Source organism: Mesoplodon densirostris, chromosome 5 (assembly GCF_025265405.1).
Source record: "Mesoplodon densirostris isolate mMesDen1 chromosome 5, mMesDen1 primary haplotype, whole genome shotgun sequence".
In the NCBI taxonomy this organism is placed as follows: Eukaryota; Metazoa; Chordata; class Mammalia; order Artiodactyla; family Ziphiidae; genus Mesoplodon; species Mesoplodon densirostris.
The window spans coordinates 49,573,198-49,593,155 of record NC_082665.1 but is presented as its reverse complement, the minus strand read 5'-3'; the positions used below and the strand labels follow the sequence as shown (position 1 = coordinate 49,593,155).

Genomic DNA, 19,958 nt, shown 5'->3' with positions numbered 1-19,958 from the left:
TATTTCCGGGGTCCCCTCGCGGGATTCAGTGAAGTGGAGGAATTCCTAAAGTTTCCCCGGTTTAGTTTTTAGTCAACTTAATCTTCAGAGTCAACAAAGCCTTGACGATCTCGGGCTAAAACCTAGCACCCAGACTCAGTTTCCAACAGGGGCAGAGATAATGAAAAAATCGGCACTTAATAAGCACTTGCAGCTGTAGCCGCAGAGAAAACTACTCCCAGGAAGTGACTTCCGGGTGGAGGTGGGAGGGGTGGCTAATTTCCGGTCTGAGGGCCGGCGACGGCTCTTGCGCAAGCGCAGTTCACATTTTCCTGGCTTTTTTTCCTCTCCCCTCCCCCTCCCTTCCCCAGCCTGAGGGGTCTTGAGGTGACAGCGACTGCGATTCCAGCAGGAGGAGGAGAAGATGGACAAGGGGAAGGCCGGGCGACGGCGATCTTCATCCGGTGAGAAAGGGTCGGAGGAGGGCTGAGCATATTGTCTCCTACCTCGGGCAAAGCGGGGGAACAGGCGACGACGGGTGCTGCGGCCCGGAGCTGCGAGGGCTCGGGCTCCGGCTCGGGCTCGGGCGGTGGGGAGGGGAGTGGGGAGTGGAGTGGAGTGGAGTGGGGTGGAGGGGCGCGCACAATGGAAGGTTCCCGGGTCTCGCGGGCCCCTGCGAGTCGAAGACCCACTCCGAGCTGTCATCAAAGCCTCGGCCGCTCTTCACCCCGTCACCCCGTTTCAATTTCATCCTTCTCCCGCGAGCACCCTACTTGGGTCTCATCGGCCTGCGGCTCTTCCCGGTTGGCTTGCCGCTCTCCTGCCACGCCTTCCTCGTAATTCCACCAGTGTTCCAGTTTCATTTCCAGCTTCTCAGCGCCTTGGTCCTACTTTCCTCTCTTCCTTTGATTCTCGACTTTGGCTCTTTCTCCCCCCTGTACCTCCTGGGAGGTAAAAGCAGCAAAGAAGGAAAGGCAGGGCACGATAATTGACATTTAGTTCCTCGTCTAAGTGCTGCAAACAACGTGTCTTGCTTGGTCTTCTGAGCCGGCCCGCTTAATAACCTTTTTCTTTCCTAGCCACCCCCTTCTTCCAAAAGCGATTCAAAAGTCGAACAAAGGATTTGAAGCCATGTTTCGTTGTGTTTTTATTCTCAGCGTGTTTTTGTTTTCGAAATTGTTTTGCGGCGTAAATGACTGTCTTCAGTTTTGGGTACTACATCTTAGAAACACAAAAGTGGAGTTGTAAGACGCGAGGTCGAGCCCCTCCCAGTCAGCAAGTTTTTGTCAAAGATCTCACCCATTAAGGGTACCGCAGTTTCTGTGTTAAGTCCTGTGGACTTACCAGAGGAGGAGGGAACAAGGGCTCTTTAATAAGCTTACACTCTAGTACACTAACATTCAGTGAATCAATTATTTCATTTAATTTTCTTATTTATTATTGTGGTCTTGTTGCATAGACAGTCTATGCAGTCTATTTAGACAATTCTAAATTTATTTAGGAGTGCCCTTGTGGCAGTGTGCCTCAGACTTTTTTGGCCGCAAAGGAGAGTGAACATGGATCTCTGGGACATTGCCTGAAGTAGCCGAAAACCTGAAATTCCTCTTCATAAGCAACCAGTACTACCATTTGTGTGTGTGTGTATTCTAGAGATATTCTTTGCCGTTGAAAGTATACGTATGTATTATATATATACATATATACACACATATGTATGTATGTATATGCCTCCAATAGATCGGTGTTTGTTTTAATATACTTTTTTCTCCCCTAAAACCTTCATGTGAAATTGACACATAAGGAATATGCACAGTGTTTATCTGGTGTCATTTGTATGCTTCCTCACACAGAACTTTAGGGGTAATCATACCTCAGTTTAACATGCATAGCCTTTTTTCAATAAATGCATTTCTCCTTGGCTTAGTACATTGTTTTTGGGGTAAGGGCAAGATATTAGCCTTGTCCTTCAGCAAATCCCATCCTCTTTACCTGGTTACACTTAGATTTATTTATTTATTTATTACAGTTAATTTGGTGCAAGTAGTTGCGGGAAGTAAAATTTGAGAGTAAAATTGTTAATTCTTAAAAGACGTTGATATTTATGTGAGCTATCCCTCTGGAGAGGATTTCTTTTTTTGCTGACTTCCCTTTTGGAGCTGTCCTTTCTGAAAAGTAATTGTTAACGTATAGTAAAAACCATTCTCAGATCTAATATTAACTAGCTGTTCTCCAGTATTCATCTGGTTTTAAGAGATGAATATTAATTTTTAGGAATGATTCTTTTCTTAATAGTGTATATTAAAAAAATAGTGTATATTTAATTTTCTCACATAGATTCTCAGAAATAGAACAATCAGTTGGCTTAAAGGGATTCTGAATTCTGTGTGACATTTGTGTGCATGCAGTTGCCATTTCATTAGGAGGGTTGCTAACTGGAACTTGAATGACTGGAAGTGACATTTATCATCGTGAGAATTTCATAAGTACCCAAAGGTAAAATTTTGATTAATAAAACAGGAAGAATTCTAAGTTAGAGGTATAAGGAAGGCAGACAGCAGTAGAGAGAGAAAACAAGACATGAAGTTTCAAGTTTCCTCTGTGAGACTGCACTAGGTTTTCCTACACTTTCTCCTGAACAAGGAAGAACTATGAAGGGTTACATAGTGTATTGCTCAAAACTCTTTTAGTTGCAAGTAGCAGAAACCCAATTCCAGCTGGTTTAAGCAAAACAAAAAAACAAGCATTTGTGGACTCATATAACTGACAACTGTAAGAGTTGGATGGCTTCTGGCATGGCTGTATCTGTTTTAGGCACTGGTTCTCAAGGTATGGTCTGGGAACCTCTGGGTTCCCTGAGTCCCTTTTGGGTCTGTGAGCTTACACCGTTTTTCATAATTTTAAGACATTGTTTGCCTTTCCCTCTTAATCTTCTGCCTGTGTACAGGACAGTTTTCCAGAGGCTACATGACATGTGTCACAGCAAATTGAATGCAGAAGCATATAGAGGAAATCATCTCTCTTTTATTAAGTCAGATATTAAAGAGAGTTGCAAAAAGTAAAATAATGCCATTCTTCTCAATGTTTTGAAACTAAAGTTATTTAAAAAATAGTTACATTAACGTGCATTGTGTTTATTGTTTTTAAATGAGTTAATAAAGAAAAATTCTGTAAGTAGAAGAACCACAAAAAGTCTGATTACCCTACTTTTCTGGAATGTGTCCATGAATCAAGAATCAAGCATAAAACACCTCTAAGCATGAGAGGAGAAATCACATGGTTTGTATGCTAAAGTTCACTCATGAGAAGCTTCTGAAGGCTTTCTTCCTATTATATTGAATCTATGTGTTTAAGTTATTTATTACCCCAATAAAGATGAATATCTTATTTCCAGGTTTCCAGCATATCAAAGCAATGAATTAGATGGGGACACAGATAAAAAATTATTGGTACCAGAGACAGGTCTGGTGACAGTTGAATGAAATAATAAAGTGCATGGGTCATTCAAGGGAGAATGACCATTAGAAATGTTTAATAACAACAAAAGTATAACAGATATATTAGAGTCATAGATCACAACTTCCAAATGAAGTTTTGAATTAAAACAAGAAAGTTGAAGTAAATTTCAAGTTATCAACTGTTCAGGCAACAACCTTGGAGATCTGTGTTCATTCTCATTTGCAGTTAAGGATAGATAAGTTTTTTTAGTACTTAGGTACTAAACAGCGTGCTAAGAATTTTACAGACGTTATAATTCTTTCAAAAACCTTCTGAGGTGGTTATTATTATTTCTGATATACAGATGAGGAACCTGGAACTTAGGGAGGGTAAGCAACTGTTATCAATACAAGAAGCAGAGCCAGGATTCAAAATCTGGTCTTTCTGATTACAAAACATATAATTTTAATCTTTTTTACTGTCATAGGATGTTAGTGAACCTTACTTGTAAAAAAGGTTTCAGGGACAAATAAATGGGACAACTGTAGTTATAAGAAAATGTTATTTACTGCAGGATTTTTCGGAGCTTTTGCTATGCTACTATACATTCTGCCTCTCCAAGAGATTGACTGAGCATGCAGTGTTTTTCAAACTTGCTTGATTTTGAAACTCTTCCCTCCTCCCCCAGTTTCAGCGTGAGGATCTAGTGTCCCATGATGATACATCTTTCTTTTTTCAGTAGGTCCAGGTGATGGCTGCATATTATGCAGTGTCTGATGAACCATAATTGAAGTTCAAAACCAGAATCTACAATTAATCATGGTGAAACTACTTTATTTGCAGTGATGTTAGCTGAAGCCATTGGAATGGATAGAATTACCGACAGAAAGAGTATGGAGTGAGAAAAATCTTGAATCACATATATTTAATTTCAAAGTAAGGAGGGAGAGACACTGGTGAGCAGTTAGGCAGCTTAGAAGGATTATGATAGGTTTGGGAAGCAAGGGAGAGTGAATGCAATGTAAATCAGAGAGTTAAAGCAGTATGAGGATGCTGGATTTGGCAATTAGTAGGTCACTTTTTTTTTTTACCACTGATTTTAGTAGAGCAGTAGGGACAAAAGCCAGATTTCAAGAGGCTAAATGAATGAGTGGTGGTGAGGAAATAGAAGATGAGATGTGAAGGAAAGATTTTGGAACAAGCTTGAGTATGAAATTAAGTAGAAAGGATTATTTATAAAAGACTATAAAAATCAGGTTTGTATGGCATGGGAAAGGGTTCAGTGGAGAGAGAACGATATCAGGTAGGAGATAATTGATAGGGTGAAGTCTTAGAAGAAATGGGGGAGGATTGACTCAGGGCAGTTTGTTAAATAAGACTTGTGTAAAGGTGGGAAGATGGATAAAGATATAGATAAATTTTGAGAAGTTAAGGATATTGCAGTCATGGCTTCTAAGTGAAATAGGCAAGATCATCTTTTGAGAAAGAGGGACTTTCAGGTGGTATTGGGAGCTCAAAACAGAGTAGGAGGTCAATTAGGGATGAATAAAAGAGCTATTAACTAATTTTGAAAAAGTATTTGTTAAAACACCTGTGCGTCTATAGATAGTACCAGTTGTGGTTACTACAATTATATGACTTTCTTTAGCAGTGCTAAACAGTCTAAGAGCAAGAATTTGGGGGGAATAAAAGAATTTAGTTTTACTTAGGGTTAAAGGGTATTATACGATGTGGGGGTAAAAAATGGGATCAGTGCGAGTGAGGAAATGGAAGGGTTAAAGGACAGTATGTTGTCGAATGAGAGGTTCACATTTGTGAGCTTGAGAAGTGTAACCCTATTAAATCCATTTGTGAGTGCATGTTGTTGAAATGGGAATGTGATATGAAGAAGTTTGTTGGACTAGAGTAAATTAAGATGAGTCCATTGTATTGAGTGATTTGATTTATGAAAGTTTTAGAGCTTTGGTATGGTGGTAGGTTTTAATGATTGAGAGGAAAACTATGAATCAAGTATCAGTATATTCTAGGAATGTTGGAGAGGGTCTTGGGTCAGTACATGGCAATTACAATATGGGTGAGGTAATAATACATACAAGTTATGGGAATTTTAAAGGAGGAATTATTGCAATAAGGATGTATATTAATTGGAAGTGGTGGTGGGGGGAGGAGGTTGTTAATCCCTTCCCCTGTGTTTATAAGTGGGAGAAGAATCTTCTTGAGAGAGTCTTAAAAAATAGTGTAGTAAATAAAAAGATGTATAATGTATAATTTATGTAATAAAAAGGATTCAGTTAAACTAAGGTGGAGGAAATGTTCAAGGAGAAGATTCAGAATTTAAGGAAATTGTATTGACTTTGGAAAGGAATTTGGTGGGCTGGGGAAGAGCTACAGAAGAGTGTAGATGAAAACTATACCTCAGTAAAAAGAAAAACAAAACAAAGAGAATATTAAAAAGACATGTACTCAAGGGTCAAGTTAAAAAAAAAAAGAATGTAGTGGAAAGGGTAGAGTGGCATTACCTAAGAGATGAGAGAATAGCAAGGTAATAAGCTGTAGGAATGGAAATCTAGGGTGGTGAATGTGATTCCCAGGCCTGGTGATAGAAGGCAGAGGATTGGAAAGTAGATTAGAGGGGGGATATGGTGACACAGGGAGTGGGGTATGTATAGGACTGAGTAGCTCTAAAGATTCAGACTGGAACTTTGCTGTAATGGTGCTGTCTCAAACCTGCCTCTCAGACGTATTACTCTAATGTGAGTCTTCAATAATTTAGGAGGCTGCCTAATGTGAGCTGCTTCATCACATGTACCTATATTGATAACTCATGTCTTGGCTGCACTTAGCGTTGCACTGTCCTTCCACGCATTTCTCCCTGTCTAAAACTTATTATCTAAAACTTACTTCAAAGCCCAGTTCAACTGTGCCTTTTCAAGAACTATCTCCTAATTAACTCAAACTTAAAAAATATTCCTATTTTTGAATTTCCATGGGTGTTTGCACCTCTTATGTGATGTTTACCAGATTCCATCATATATTGTAGCTTGCTGAATTGTTTAATCTCTGCTGTTATACTGTTAACTCTGTGACAGGGACTGTCTTATTCATTTCCTATCCCCATAGCATCCAGCATGCCTAGAGTGTTCTGGTTAAGAATTCCACCTCTGGAATCAGACCAGTGATGGGTTAACATGGTGACCTTGGGCAAGTTATTTGGATTTTTCAAACCTAAATTCTTCATCTATAAAACGGAGATAATGCCATTACTTTTGAACTCACAAGACTTTTGTAAGATTAAATAAAATAATTTGTGTAAAGTACTTAGCATAGTGCCTGGCAATGGTAATTACTGTTGTTTAAAATAAATGTTTATGTAATAATGAATGAATGGTTCCGCAAGCTCCTTGAGAAAAGTCACGCTTTCTGATTATTTGACATATATATATAATGGGAATAATTAGAGCGATTTTTCTGTATGCTAATGTAAATACATTAAGGTTTCTTAAAGAGGGGTATTTTAGTATAAAATATTGTAATAATAATAGTTATCATTTATTTTGTAGTATTTGCCGATATACTGTAAATACTTTAGTATAGACGATCTCCCTTTATTTTGAAATATAGTTGACTTATTGTGTTAGTTTCAGGTGTACAACAAAGTGATTCAGCTGTATATATGTTTTTCAGATTATTTTCCATTATAGGTATTACAAGATATTGAATATTGTTCCCTGTTTTATACAGTAAATCCTTGTTGCTTATCTATTTTATGTATAGTAGTTTGTATCTGTTAACCTCATACTTGTAATTTATCATTCCGCCCACTCTCTTTCCCCTTTGGTAACGATAAGTTTTTGTCTATGTCTGTGAGTCTGTTTCTGTTTTGTATTTAGATTCATTTGTATTAATTTTTACATTCCACATACAAGTGATATCATATATTTATCTTTTTCTGACTTATTTCACTTAATATGATATTCTCTGGGTCCATTCATGTTGCTGCAAATGGCAATATTTCATTCTTTTTATGGCTGAGTAATATTCCATTATATGTATATATATGTGTGTGTGTATATGTACACACACCACATCTTCTTTATCCAGTCATCTGTTGATATACACTTAGGTTGCTTCCATGTCTTGGCTATTATAAATAGTGCTGCTTTGAACATTGGGGTGCATGTATATTTTTGAATTAGAGTTTTCGTCTTTTCTGGATATATGCCCAGGAGTGGGATTGCTGAATCACGGTAGCTCTATTTTTGGTTTGTTTGTTTTTTAATTTAATTAATTTATTTTATTATTTTTGGCTGCGTTGGGTCTTTGTTGCTGCGAGCGGGTGTTACTCTTCGTTGCAGTGCGTGGGCTTCTCATTGCAGTGGCTTCTCTTGTTACAGAGCATGGGCTCTAGGTGCGTGGGCTTCAGTAGTTGTGGCACGTGGGCTTCAGTAGTTGTGGCTCGCGGGCTCTAGAGCGCAGGCTCAGTAGCTGTGGAGCATGGGCTTAGTTGCTCCATAGCATGTGGGATCTTCCTGGACCAGGGCTCGAACCGTGTCCCTTGCATTGGCAGGTGGATTCTTAACCACCGTGCCACCAGGGAAGCCCCTCTATTTTTTGTTTTTATTTTTTAATTATTTAAAAAATATTTATTTTATTTTATTTATTTATTTTGGCTGTGTTGGGTCTTAGTTGCAGCATGTGGGGTCTTTGTTGTGGTGCTCAGGCTTCTCTTCTCTCTAGTTGTGGTGTGCGGGTTCCAGGGCATGTGGGCTCTGTAATCGTGGCGTGTGGGGTCCAGAGCGCATGGACTCTGTAGTTTGTGACACGTGGGCTCTCTCGTTGAGGCATGCGAGCTCAGTAGATGTGGCCCCGTGACATGTGGGATCTTAGTTCCCCAACTAGGGATCGAACCCATGTCCCCTCCATTGGAAGGAGGATTCTTTACCACTGGACCACCAGGGAAGTCCCCATTTTTTGTTTTTAAAGGAACCCGCGTACTGTTTTCCATGGTGGCGGTACCAACTTACATTCCCACCAACAGTGTAGGAGGATTCCCTTTTCTCCACACCCTCTCCAGCATTTATTATTTGTAGACTTTTCCATGATAGTTATTCTGACTGGTGTGAGGTGATACCTCATTGTGGTTTTGATTTCCATTTCTCTAATAATTAGCGACATTGAGCATCTTTTCATGTGCCTTTTGGCCATCTGCATGTCTTCTTTGGAGAAATGTCTACTTAGGTCTTCTGCCCATTTTTTGATTGGGTTGTTTTATTTTTCTTTTGTTTTTTTGATATTGAGTTGTATGAGCTGTTTGTATATTTTGGAAATTAAGCTCTTGTCAGTCACATCGTTTGCAAATATTTTCTCCCATTCTGTAGGTTGTCTTTTCGTTTTGTTGATGGTTTCCTTTGCTGTGCAAAAGCTTTTAAGTTTGATTAGGTTCCATTTGTTTATTTTTGCTCTTATTTCTTTTGGGAGACTAGACTATGTCACTTTAATCTTGGCAATTGAAAAGCTGGATATTCTCCCCTTTTTAGAGATGAGACACTGAGTTTCAGAGAAGTCACAGCTAGTAAGCCAAGATATAAATTTAGGTTGTTGGACTTTAATATTTTTCTTAGAGCACTGTGCTATACCAGACAGTCACAAGCAGCGATGCATCATTTATTAAAATGCTTCAATACCAACCTAGTATCAGATGGAGCAACTTAGTTATAAAACCCCTAAAATTTTGGGAAGAAGTCACAATAGTAGTCACTAAAAGAAATGTACAAACATTCTGCAAAATAGGATAGAAGCATTTTTAACTCAATGAGTCTGTCTGTGATTTAAGCAACTGATATTCCTTTTAAAAAAATACATATATTTTATTAAATTGAAAGTTGACTAGAAAGTGAATTTATATAAGAAAGGTTTTCTTACCATTTATCTAAATGTTATATATTTTTGGTAGTCTGAGAAATGCTACTTTATTGAAAATTATTTAAATCTATCGAAAGCTTAAGTATAGAAGTTAAAATAATTTTTATATCAGTGATTGCTCGAGGAAAGGCATATGGTGAAATTCATGCTATTTTCACGAAATGAGAGAAATTATTTCAGCTATTAGATTTCTGGATAAGCTATAGCCCATTCGTTATAACTGTTATTTTAAAGGTTTTTTTAATTTTTAAGTTGAGATATTACATATGACACAGTACAGTATCTTTAGTTTGATGATTTTTTATACTTGTATACATACACTTGTATAACTATCACCTAGATCAAGATACGGAACATTTCCAGCATCTCAGAAGGCTAACTTGTATCCCATCCCAGTCAGTCAGTAGTTTTTCCCTGCTTGGTACTCGCACTATCCTAACTAGTATTAACATAGATTTGTTTTACCTGTTCCTGAATTCCACATAAATAGAATCATACATTCTTCTGCATCTGTTTTCTGAATGTAATGTCTGTGAGATGTATCCGTGTTGTACACAGCAGTAATTCATTCTTTTTTATTACTATGTAGTTTTCAATTAACAATAATTGCGCCTCGTATAAACCTCATCGGCTACAATACTGCCACTGTGCAAAGCTTGTAGTTTTCTACTGTATGAAAAGGTTTATCCATGCTCCTGTGATGGACATTTGGATTGTTTTTAGTTTTTGGCTATTAAGAACAAAGATAACTTAGCATTCTTATACACGCCTTTTGGTGGAGACAGGCACTCATTTCTCTTGATTAAATATCTAGAAATGTAATTGTTGGACATTGAGTAGGCAGGTGTCTAACTTTAGTAGATACTGACTGGCAAAGCAGATGTATTTGTTTACACTCCCACCAGCAGTATATGAGACTTCTAGTCTCTTACCAATACTAGGTATTGTCATTCTTTTTAATTTTACCCTTTCCAAGGGCTGTGTAATGGTATTCTCTTACCATTTTAGTTTACACTTCCCTAGTAATAATGAAATTGAGCATATTTTCATATTTATTGGCCATTTGGACATTCTTTTTTTTTTTTTGCGGTATGCAGGCCTCTCACTGTTGTGGCCTCTCCCGTTGCGGAGCACAGGCTCTGGACGCGCAGGCTCAATGGCCATGGCTCACGGGCCCAGCCGCTCCGCGGCATGTGGGATCTTCCTGGACCGGGGCACGAACCCGTGTCCCCTGCATCGGCAGGCGGACTCTCAACCACTGCGCCACCAGGGAAGCCCCTGGACATTCTTTTTTATGGAGTACCTATTTAAGGCTTTTTCCCATTTTGAAGATTGGGTTGTCTTGCCTTTGCTTTATAGGAGTTCTTTATGTGTTCTGGTTATGAGTCCTTTGACAGATATATGTATTATACAGTATTATTAACTATAGTCACCATGTACATAGATACATGAATTATAAATAATGTTCCAGTCTGTGGTTTGCCTTCTCACTCAGTGATGAGGTTTGGTGAACAGAAGTTTTCAATTTTAATGAAGTTGAGTTTATTAATCCTTTCCTTTATGGATTAGTACTACTTGAGTCTTGTATGAGAGATCCTTGCCAACCCCAAGGTCATGAAGATATTCCCCTCATTTTTATTCTGGAAGCTTTATTTGTCTTTGACATTTAAATCTATGATCAAGTTAAAAATAATTTTGATATAGTGTGATGTTTATTATTTGTTTACCTTGTTTGGTTATCAAATTGTGTCAGCATTACTCATGGAAAAGATCATCCCTTTTCCACTGAATTGCAGTGGTGTGTTTGTCATAAATAGGTGATCACATTTGTGTAGGTCTCTACCATTCATTTTTATTATGAAATTTGTGAGAAATTTCAGTGAATTGTAAGTTCCAGGAAGACTTAGGCTGTGTTTAATTTGCTCACTACACTATACCCACTGGCTAGCACAGTGCCAGACACATGATAGACGTTCAGTAATTATTTGCTGACTGAATGAAAGAATCATAAAAGAAAATCCCATAGAAGTCTGAAAAATGTTGGTGAGGAAAGACTTAAGCTGTTCTCTGTTGCATGAATGCTTAGATATGTATCCCTCACCTTCTGTTCTCCTCCCCTGTGGCCCCCTCACCCCCATTATAAGAATTTATCTGGTCTTATGGTTCAACCAACATAAATCAAATACCTACTGGATACTAGGATTTTTGCCAAGGAATTTCTTATTGAGTTCTTAGAACCAACTTTCTTTTTTTTTCAGTCGTCATCATATGTATATTGTTTAATTGAGAAATTTTGTGAGAATCTGCTACTCTTTGATTATTTTTAAACTTTAGTCCTTCAGGTTCTGTAAAATGTATCAATGTAAATTGTGAATGTAACAAGAAGTTAATTTGAAACAAAAGATAACTGAAAAGATTTATTCTGTTATGTTATCTCATTTAATGTTAAATGATAATTTTTACTGTGTCTTTGTAGAAATTGTCACAGAAGGGAAAAGGAAAAAGCCTTCATCTTTGGAGTTACATAAGGTATGTATTAATTTTGCTCTTAACCTTTGCATTATCTTTAGAGTTAATAATATTGAAAGTATTTTGGTATTTGTCTTTTTAATAAAATTTTAAAGAAAATACTGTAAATCCATAATTAATCAGTGTTTTTTGGGGAATGGTATATCCTAATTAACCATGGGTTAGCTAGGAAACCCTTTCTGGGACCAGCCTTGTTTAAATCATTGTAAAATTTTCCAGTATACTTTCCAAGTCTTATTTTAGATTTATATAGAACAGAACTCATTTCTTTGATGACTGAATATATTAGAGCACCTGAGATTCATTCATTTATGATACTGTAGATGTTGAAGAGTTGTATTCAAGTCATGTGCTGAAATTTACAGTTTGGAATATGTATGTCCTTTTAAACATACTTTTTTCATTTATTTATTTCTTTTATATAAGCCAAGAGTAGCAAAACAAGTAAAATGAAGTTTCTACCTACATAGGAGGTGTTTAAAAAAATTTAATCTGTGTATTTAGAAAGATAATATTTTTTTCCTATAGAATTTTGTGATTTAAATGCCATAGTACCTTGATTTGCATTATAATAATTTATTAGAGACTTTTCTCTGAACCATTCTAATTATACACAGAGGACTTTAATTTGGTGTATTTTTTGGAACAAAGAGGGAGAAGAAGAAATCATAAAGGAGGGTTGTGAGAGGAATCAAGAGTACTTTACAAGACCACACAGAGAGCATGGCTTTGGATACTCTTTTTCTACCTTGGCTTACTTCAGATTTGTGGGGTGTGGTTTCTTCATTTAAAATTCCGGGACTTCCCTGGTGGTGCAGTGGTTAAGAATCCACCTGCCAGTGCAGGGGACACGGGTTCTATCCCTGGTCCGGGAAGATCCCACATGCCGCAGAGCAACTAAGCCTGCGCACCACAGCTATTGAGCCTACACTCTAGAGCCTGTGGGCCACAACTACTGAAACCTGTGCTCCTAGAGCCCATGTTCCTCAACAAGAGAAGCCACCACCATGAGAAGCCCACACACCACAGTAAAGAATAGCCCCCACTTGCCGCAACTAGAGAAAGCCCACGCACAGCAATGAAGACCCAACACAGCCAAAAAAAAAAAAAAAAAGAAAAAAAAGAAAAAAAATTCTGGATTTAGGGAATTCCCAGGCAGTTCAGTGGTTAGGACGCCATGCTTTCACTGCTGTGGGCCCGGGTTCGATCCCTTGTCAGGGAACTAAGATCCCACAAGCCGTGCCATTCAGCCAAAAAAATTCTGGATTTAGCTTAAGTGAGGTAGATGTGGGAGTTAAAAAAGAAATTTTACATTGCTATTATACCCAGTTTTATTATTTATTTATGTATTTGATTTTTAAGAATTTTTATTGGAGTATAGTTGATTTACAAGGTTGTGTTAGTTTTAGGTGTACAGCAAATGAATCAGTTATACATATATCCACTCTTTTTTAGATTCTTTTCCCATATAGGTCATTACAGAGTATGGAGTAGAGTTCCCTGTGCTATACAGGGAACTTATTAGTTATCTATGTTATGTGTAGTAGTGTGTATATGACAATCCCAGTCTCCCAGTTTATCCCTCCCCCACCCCTTTCTCTTCTAGTAACCATAAGTTTGTTTTCTACATCTGTGACTCTTTTCTGTTTTGTAAATAAGTTCATTTGTACCAGTTTTTAGGTGCCACATATAAGCAATATCATATGATATTTGTCTTTCTCTGTCTGACTTACTTTACTCAGTGTGACAATCTCTAGGTCCATCCGTGTTGCTGCAAATGGCATTGTTTTGTTCTTTTTTATGGCTGAGTAATATTCCACTGTATATATGTATCATATCTTCTTTATCCATTCCTCTGTCGATGGACACTTAGGTTGCTTCCATATCCTGGCTATTGTAAATAGAGCTGCAATGAACATTGTGGTACATGACTCTTTCTGAATTATGGTTTTCTCAGGATATATGCCCAGTAGTCGGATTGCTGGGTCACATGGTAGTTCTGTTTTTAGGTTTTTAAGGAAACTTCATACTGTTCTCCATAGTGGCTATATCAATTTACATTCCCACCAACAGTGCAAGAGGGTTCCCTTTTTCTCCACACCCTCTCTAGCATTTATTGTTTGTAGATTTTTTTTTCATAATAAAGTATGAATTTTTAATATTAAGTAAATGCCAACCAGGAAACGTCAATATAGGGCATATATATATATGGACTACAGCACACTTAACAAATAATATCTATCTAACCCAGAGGTCACGGTTTATCTAACATCTTGGCCACTGAGGTCTTGTTCATTCAGTATTTATTTATTTATTTTTAACATCTTTATTAGAGTATAATTGCTTTACAGTGGTGTATTACTTTCTGCTTTATAACAAAATGAATCAGTTATGCATATACATATATCCCAATATCTCATCCTTCTTGTGTCTCCCTCCCACCCTCCCTCTCTCACCTGTGTAGGTGGGCACAAAGCACCAAGCTGATCTCCTTGTGCTATGTGGCTGCTTCCCACTAGCTATCAGTTTTACATTTGGTAGTGTATATATGTCCATGCCACTCTCTCACTTCATCCCAGCTTACTTCCCCCTCTCCGTGTCCTCAAGTCCATTCTCTACGTCTGTGTCTTTACTCATGTCCTGCCCCTGGGTTCTTTAGAACCATTTTTTTAAAGATTCCATATATATGTGTTAGCATACGGTATTTGTTTTTCTCTTTCTCACTTACTTAACTCTGTATGACAAACTCTAGGTCCATCCACCTCACTACAAATAACTCAATTTTGTTTCTTTTTATGGCTGAGTAATATTCCATTGTATATATGTGCCACATCTTCTTTATCCATTCATCTGTTGATGGACACTTAGGTTGCTTCCATGTCCTGGCTATTGTAATTAGAGCTGCAGTGAACATTGTGGTACATGACTCTTTTTGAATTATGGTTTTCTCAGGGTATATGCCCAGTAGCAGGATTGCTGGGTCATATGGTAGTTCTATTTTTAGTTTTTTAAGAAACCTCCATACTGTTCTCCTTAGTGGCTGTATCAGTTTACATTCCCACCAACAGTACAAGAGGGTTCCCTTTTCTCCACACCCTCTCCAGCATTTATTGTTTGTAGATTTTTTGATGATGGCCATTCTGACTGGTGTGAGGTGATAGCTCATTGTAGTTTTGATTTTCATTTCTCTAATAATTAGTAATGTTGAGCATCTTTTCATGTGCTTTTTGGCTATCTGTATGTCTTCTTTGGAAAAATGGGAAAAATGTACATTTAGATCTTCCTCCCATTAAAAAATTATTCTTATTCTTATTCTTATTCTTATTTTGGCCACACTGCATGGCATGTGGGATCTTAGTTCCCTGTCCAGGGATTGAACCCCCACCCCCTACATTGGAAGTGTGGTGTCTTAACCACTGAACCACCAGGGAAGTCCCTGTTTGTTTTTTTTTTTTTTTTTTTTTTTTTTTTTTTTTTTTTTTTTTTTTTTTTTTTTTTTTTTTTTTTTTGCTGTACGCGGGCCTCTCACTGCTGTGGCCTCTCCCGTTGCGGAGCACAGGCTCCGGACACACAGGCTCCGCGGCCATGGCTCGCGGGCCCAGCCGCTCCGCGGCATATGGGATCCTCCCAGACCGGGGCACGAACCCGTATCCCCTGCATCGGCAGGCGGACTCTCAACCACTTGCGCCACCAGGGAGGCCCCCCTGTTTGTTTTTTTGATTGGGTTGTTTGTTTTTTTGATATTGAGCTGCATGAGCTGTTTGTATATTTTGGAGATTAATCCCTTGTTGGTTGCTTCATTTGCAAATATTTTCTCCCATTTTGAGGGTTGTCTTTTTGTTTATGATTTCCTTTGCTGTGCAAAAGTTTTTAAGTTTAATTAGGTCCCATTTGTTTGTTTTTGTTTTTATTTTCATTTCTCTAAGAGGTGGATCCAAAAAGATATCGCTGCTATTTATGTCAAGAGTGTTCTGCCTATGTTTTCCTCTAGGAGTTTTATAGTATCTGGCCTTACATTTAGGTCTTTTTTTAAAAAAACCCTATTTATTTATTTATTTATTTATTTTTGGCTGCATTGGGTCTTCATTGCTGTGCGCAGGCTTTCTCTAGTTGTGGCAAGCGGGGTCCACTCTCCATTGTGGTGCGTGGGCTTCTCATTGCAGTGGCCTCTCTTGTTGCAGAGCACGGGCTCTAGGCACATGGGCTTCAGTAGTTGCGGCATGTGGGCTCAGTAGTTGTGTCTTGCAGGCTCTAGAGCGTGGGCTCAGGAGCTGTGGCACACGGGCTTAGTTGTCCCGTGGCATGTGGAAGCCTCACGGACCAGGGCTTGAACCCGTGTCCCCTGCATTGGCAGGCGGGTTCTCAACCACTGCACCACCAGGGAAGTCACCATTTAGATCTTTAATCCAATTTGAGTTTATTTGTGTGTATGTATACCTGGTTTTAAATACCTCTGTATTGACTGCTACTTCTTTTCTGCTTAATACCTTCAGTAAAGTGAAATACTTTGCTTTAGGACATTGCTTTATGCATCTTGCTCTGAAGCTCCACCATTAGAAATTCAAAATTTGTATTATGAATGTACTGACTAAATACATTTCTCTTATTTTTAGTTGTACAGCAATGTTTTTTAAAACTTAATTTTCAAGTAACTTTAAATTTACAGAAATAGTACAGTTTCCATCTACCCTTCACTCAGCTTCCCCCAGTGTTAATGTCTTACATAACCATAGTACAGTTATCAACATAAAGAAATTAACATGGGTATATTTTAAACTATAGACATTATTTGAATTTCTTCAATTTTTTCACTAATGTCGTTTTTCTGTTTTAGGATCGGATTCAGGATCTCATATTGCATTGCTTTCCTTACGTCTATGACAGTTCTTGTCTTTTTTCTTTCATGACCATGACACTTTTAAAGAATACTAGGCAATATTTTGTTGAATCCCTCAGTTTGGGTTTGTCTTATGTTTCTAATCATGTGTGATTAGATTAAGTTTGTGGCTTTTTGAGAAGAATACCACAGAAGTGTTGTGCCCTTCTCAGTGTGTCCTAGCAGGGGTACATAATGATGATATGTCTTATTACTGGTGATGTCAATCTTGAACACCTGGTTAAGATGGTGTCTGCATGGTTACTCCATTGTAAAGTTATTCTTTATCTTTAATAAATAGATATCTTGGGAGAGATATCTTGTGTTTTTTCCCCCAGTTTTATTGAGGTATAATTGACATATAGCACTCCATAAGTTTAAGGTGTACAATATAATGATTTTTCTTACATACATCATGAAATGATTACCACAGTAGGTTTAGTGAACATCCATCATCTCATATAGATACAACATTAAAGAAATAGAAATTTTTTCCCTTGTGATGAGAACTCTTTGGATTTATTCTTTTAACAACTTCTATTTATAATGTACATCAGTGTTCATTATGTTTATCATGTTGTATGTTACATCCCTAGTACTTATTTATCTTACAATTGGAAGTTTGTATTGGGAGAGATATTTTGAAGCTATGCAAATATACTGTTTCTTCTGAAACTTTCACCCACCGTTTTAGCGTTTAACGGTGGATCTTGCTTGCAACAGTTAAAATACTATATTCTATTGGTGACTTTCTATTTTCTTCATTCCCTCTATATTTATTAAAATTCTTCTGGAAGGGACAGCTGTCCCTCTTGTCTCACTTATTTATTCAATTATTTACATATATCAGCATGGACTTATAGGTATTTATTTTATTCTATGTGTTATAATCTACTACTGTCATTACTGGTTTTGTTGATCAAAGTATTCCAACTTTGGCTTGGGAAGTTCTTTGAGGATGGCTCTTGTGCCCTTTTGACATGCTCCTATGTTTGTTTGTTTTTTTTCTTTTTGAGCTCTTCCTTACTTTCTGGTACTATAAGATACTTTCCAAGGAGCTCTGTTTTTTTTTAATTCAAGAATAGTATTCAGAAACCCAGGTCAGGGTGCTAGATGTGCTCATTGCTGCTGGGGTGTCATCATTTCTAGGCTCTCTCAATAGACAGGACTAGAAGAATATATGTATACTAACTCATACGTATACATACATATCTGTATTTATTTCTCTATCCGCTTATCTATACATCTAAAGAAACCCCCATGAGTTCAGTACTGTTACTTCTGATTCCAATCCAATACCACAGGGCTTATTTTAGCCTACCCTCTTTCCTTATTTATTTATTTTTTAATATTTATTTATTTGGCTGTGCTGGGTCTTAGTTGTGGCACAAGAGATATTTGTTGCGGCACGTGGGATCTTTAGTTGGAGCATGTGAACTCTTTTTTTTTAAAATTTATAATTCTTTTTTTTTTTTACTAGTCTCTGCTTTTCAACAAAGTGAATCAGTCATACATATACATCTGTTCCCACATCCCCTCCCTCCTGCGTCTCCCTCCCTCCCACCCTCCCCATCCCACCCCTCCAGGCGGCCGCAAAGCACTGAGCCGATCCCCCCATGCCACGCGGCCACCCCTCACCATCCATCCACCCCACGCCCGGCAGTGTATACACGTCCATGCCTCTCCCCCGCCCCGTCACAGCCCACCCCCATATCCCCAAGCCCACCCCCAGTAGGTCTGTGTCTCTATTCCTGTTTTACCCAGAAGTTCTTCATGACATTTTTTTTTCTTAAATTCCATATATATGTGTTAGCATACGGTATTTGTCTTTCTCTTTCTGACTTACTTCACTCTGTATGACAGACTCTAGGTCTAACCACCTCATTACAAATAGCTCAGTTTCGTTTCTTTTTATGGCTGAGTAATATTCCATTGTATATATGTGCCACATCTTCTTTATCCATTCATCCGATGATGGACACTTGGGTTGTTTCCATCTCCGGGCTATTGTGAATAGAGCTGCAATGAACATTTTGGTACATGTCTCTTTTTGAATTATGGTTTTCTCAGGGTATATGCCTAGTAGTGGGATTGCTGGATCATATGGTAGTTCTATTTTTAGTTTTTTAAGGAACCTCCATACTGTTCTCCATAACAGCTGTACCAATTCACATTCCCACCAGCAGTGCAAGAGTGTTCCCTTTTCTCCACACCCTCTCCAGCATTTATTGTTTCTAGATTTCTTGATGATGGCCATTCTGACTGGTGTGAGATGATATCTCATTGTAGTTTTGATTTGCATTTCTCTAATGATTAATGATGTTGAGCATTCTTTCATGTGTTTGTTGGCAGTCTGTATATCTTCTTTGGAGAAATGCCTATTTAAGTCTTCTGCCCATTTTTGGATTGGGTTGTTTGTTTTTTTGCTATTGAGCTGCATGAGCTGTTTATAAATTTTGGAGATTAATCCTTTGTCAGTTGCTTCATTTACAAATATTTTCTCCCATTCTGAGGGTTGTTGTTTGGTCTTGTTTATGGTTTCCTTTGCTGTGCAAAAGCTTTGAAATTTCATTAGGTCCCATTTGTTAATCTTTGTTTTTATTTCCATTTCTATAGGAGGTGGGTCCAAAAGGATCTTGCTGTGATTTATGTCATAGAGTGTTCTGCCTATGTTTTCCTCTAAGAGTTTGATAGTGTCTGGCCTTACATTTAGGTCTTTAATCCATTTTGAGCTTATTTTTGTGTATGGTGTTAGGGAATGATCTAACATCATACTTTTACATGTCCCTGTCCAGCTTTCCCAGCACCACTTATTGAAGAGGCTGTCCTTTCTCCACTGTACATTCCTGCCTCCTTTATCAAAGATAAGGTGACCATATGTGCATGGGTTTATCTCTGGGCTTTCTATCCTGTTCCATTGATCTATCTTTCTGTTTTTGTGCCAGTACCACCCTGTCTTGATTACTGTAGCTTTGTAGTATAGTCTGAAGTCAGGGAGCCTGATTCCTCCAGCTCCGTTTTTCGTTCTGAAGATTGCTTTGGCTATTTGGGGTCTTTTGTTTTTCCAAACAAATTTTGAAATTTGTTGTTCTAGTTTTGTGAAAAATGCCAGTGGTAGTTTGATAGGGATTGCATTGAATCTGTAGATTGCTTTGGGTAATAGAGTCATTTTCACAATATTGATTCTTCCAATCCAGGAGCATGGTATATCTCTCCA

General features: G+C 37.9%; 1 protein-coding gene and 1 pseudogene across 7 annotated transcripts in view; one reads left to right on the top strand and one right to left on the bottom strand.

The window, feature by feature from the left end:
* The first annotated feature begins 284 nt into the window (after positions 1 to 284).
* SENP7 (SUMO specific peptidase 7) overlaps positions 285 to 19,958 on the top strand; it is a 163,981-nt gene continuing 144,307 nt past the window's right edge. For all 7 annotated transcript variants that reach the window (XM_060098717.1, XM_060098721.1, XM_060098719.1 and 4 more), the window contains exons 1-2: positions 285 to 443; positions 11,813 to 11,865. In XM_060098717.1, the coding sequence (XP_059954700.1) occupies positions 404 to 443; positions 11,813 to 11,865 (93 nt within the window). In that variant the 5' untranslated portion in view covers positions 285 to 403. The remainder of the gene's footprint in view (positions 444 to 11,812; positions 11,866 to 19,958) is intronic.
* Positions 9,911 to 9,993, bottom strand: LOC132491500 (U4 spliceosomal RNA; annotated as a pseudogene).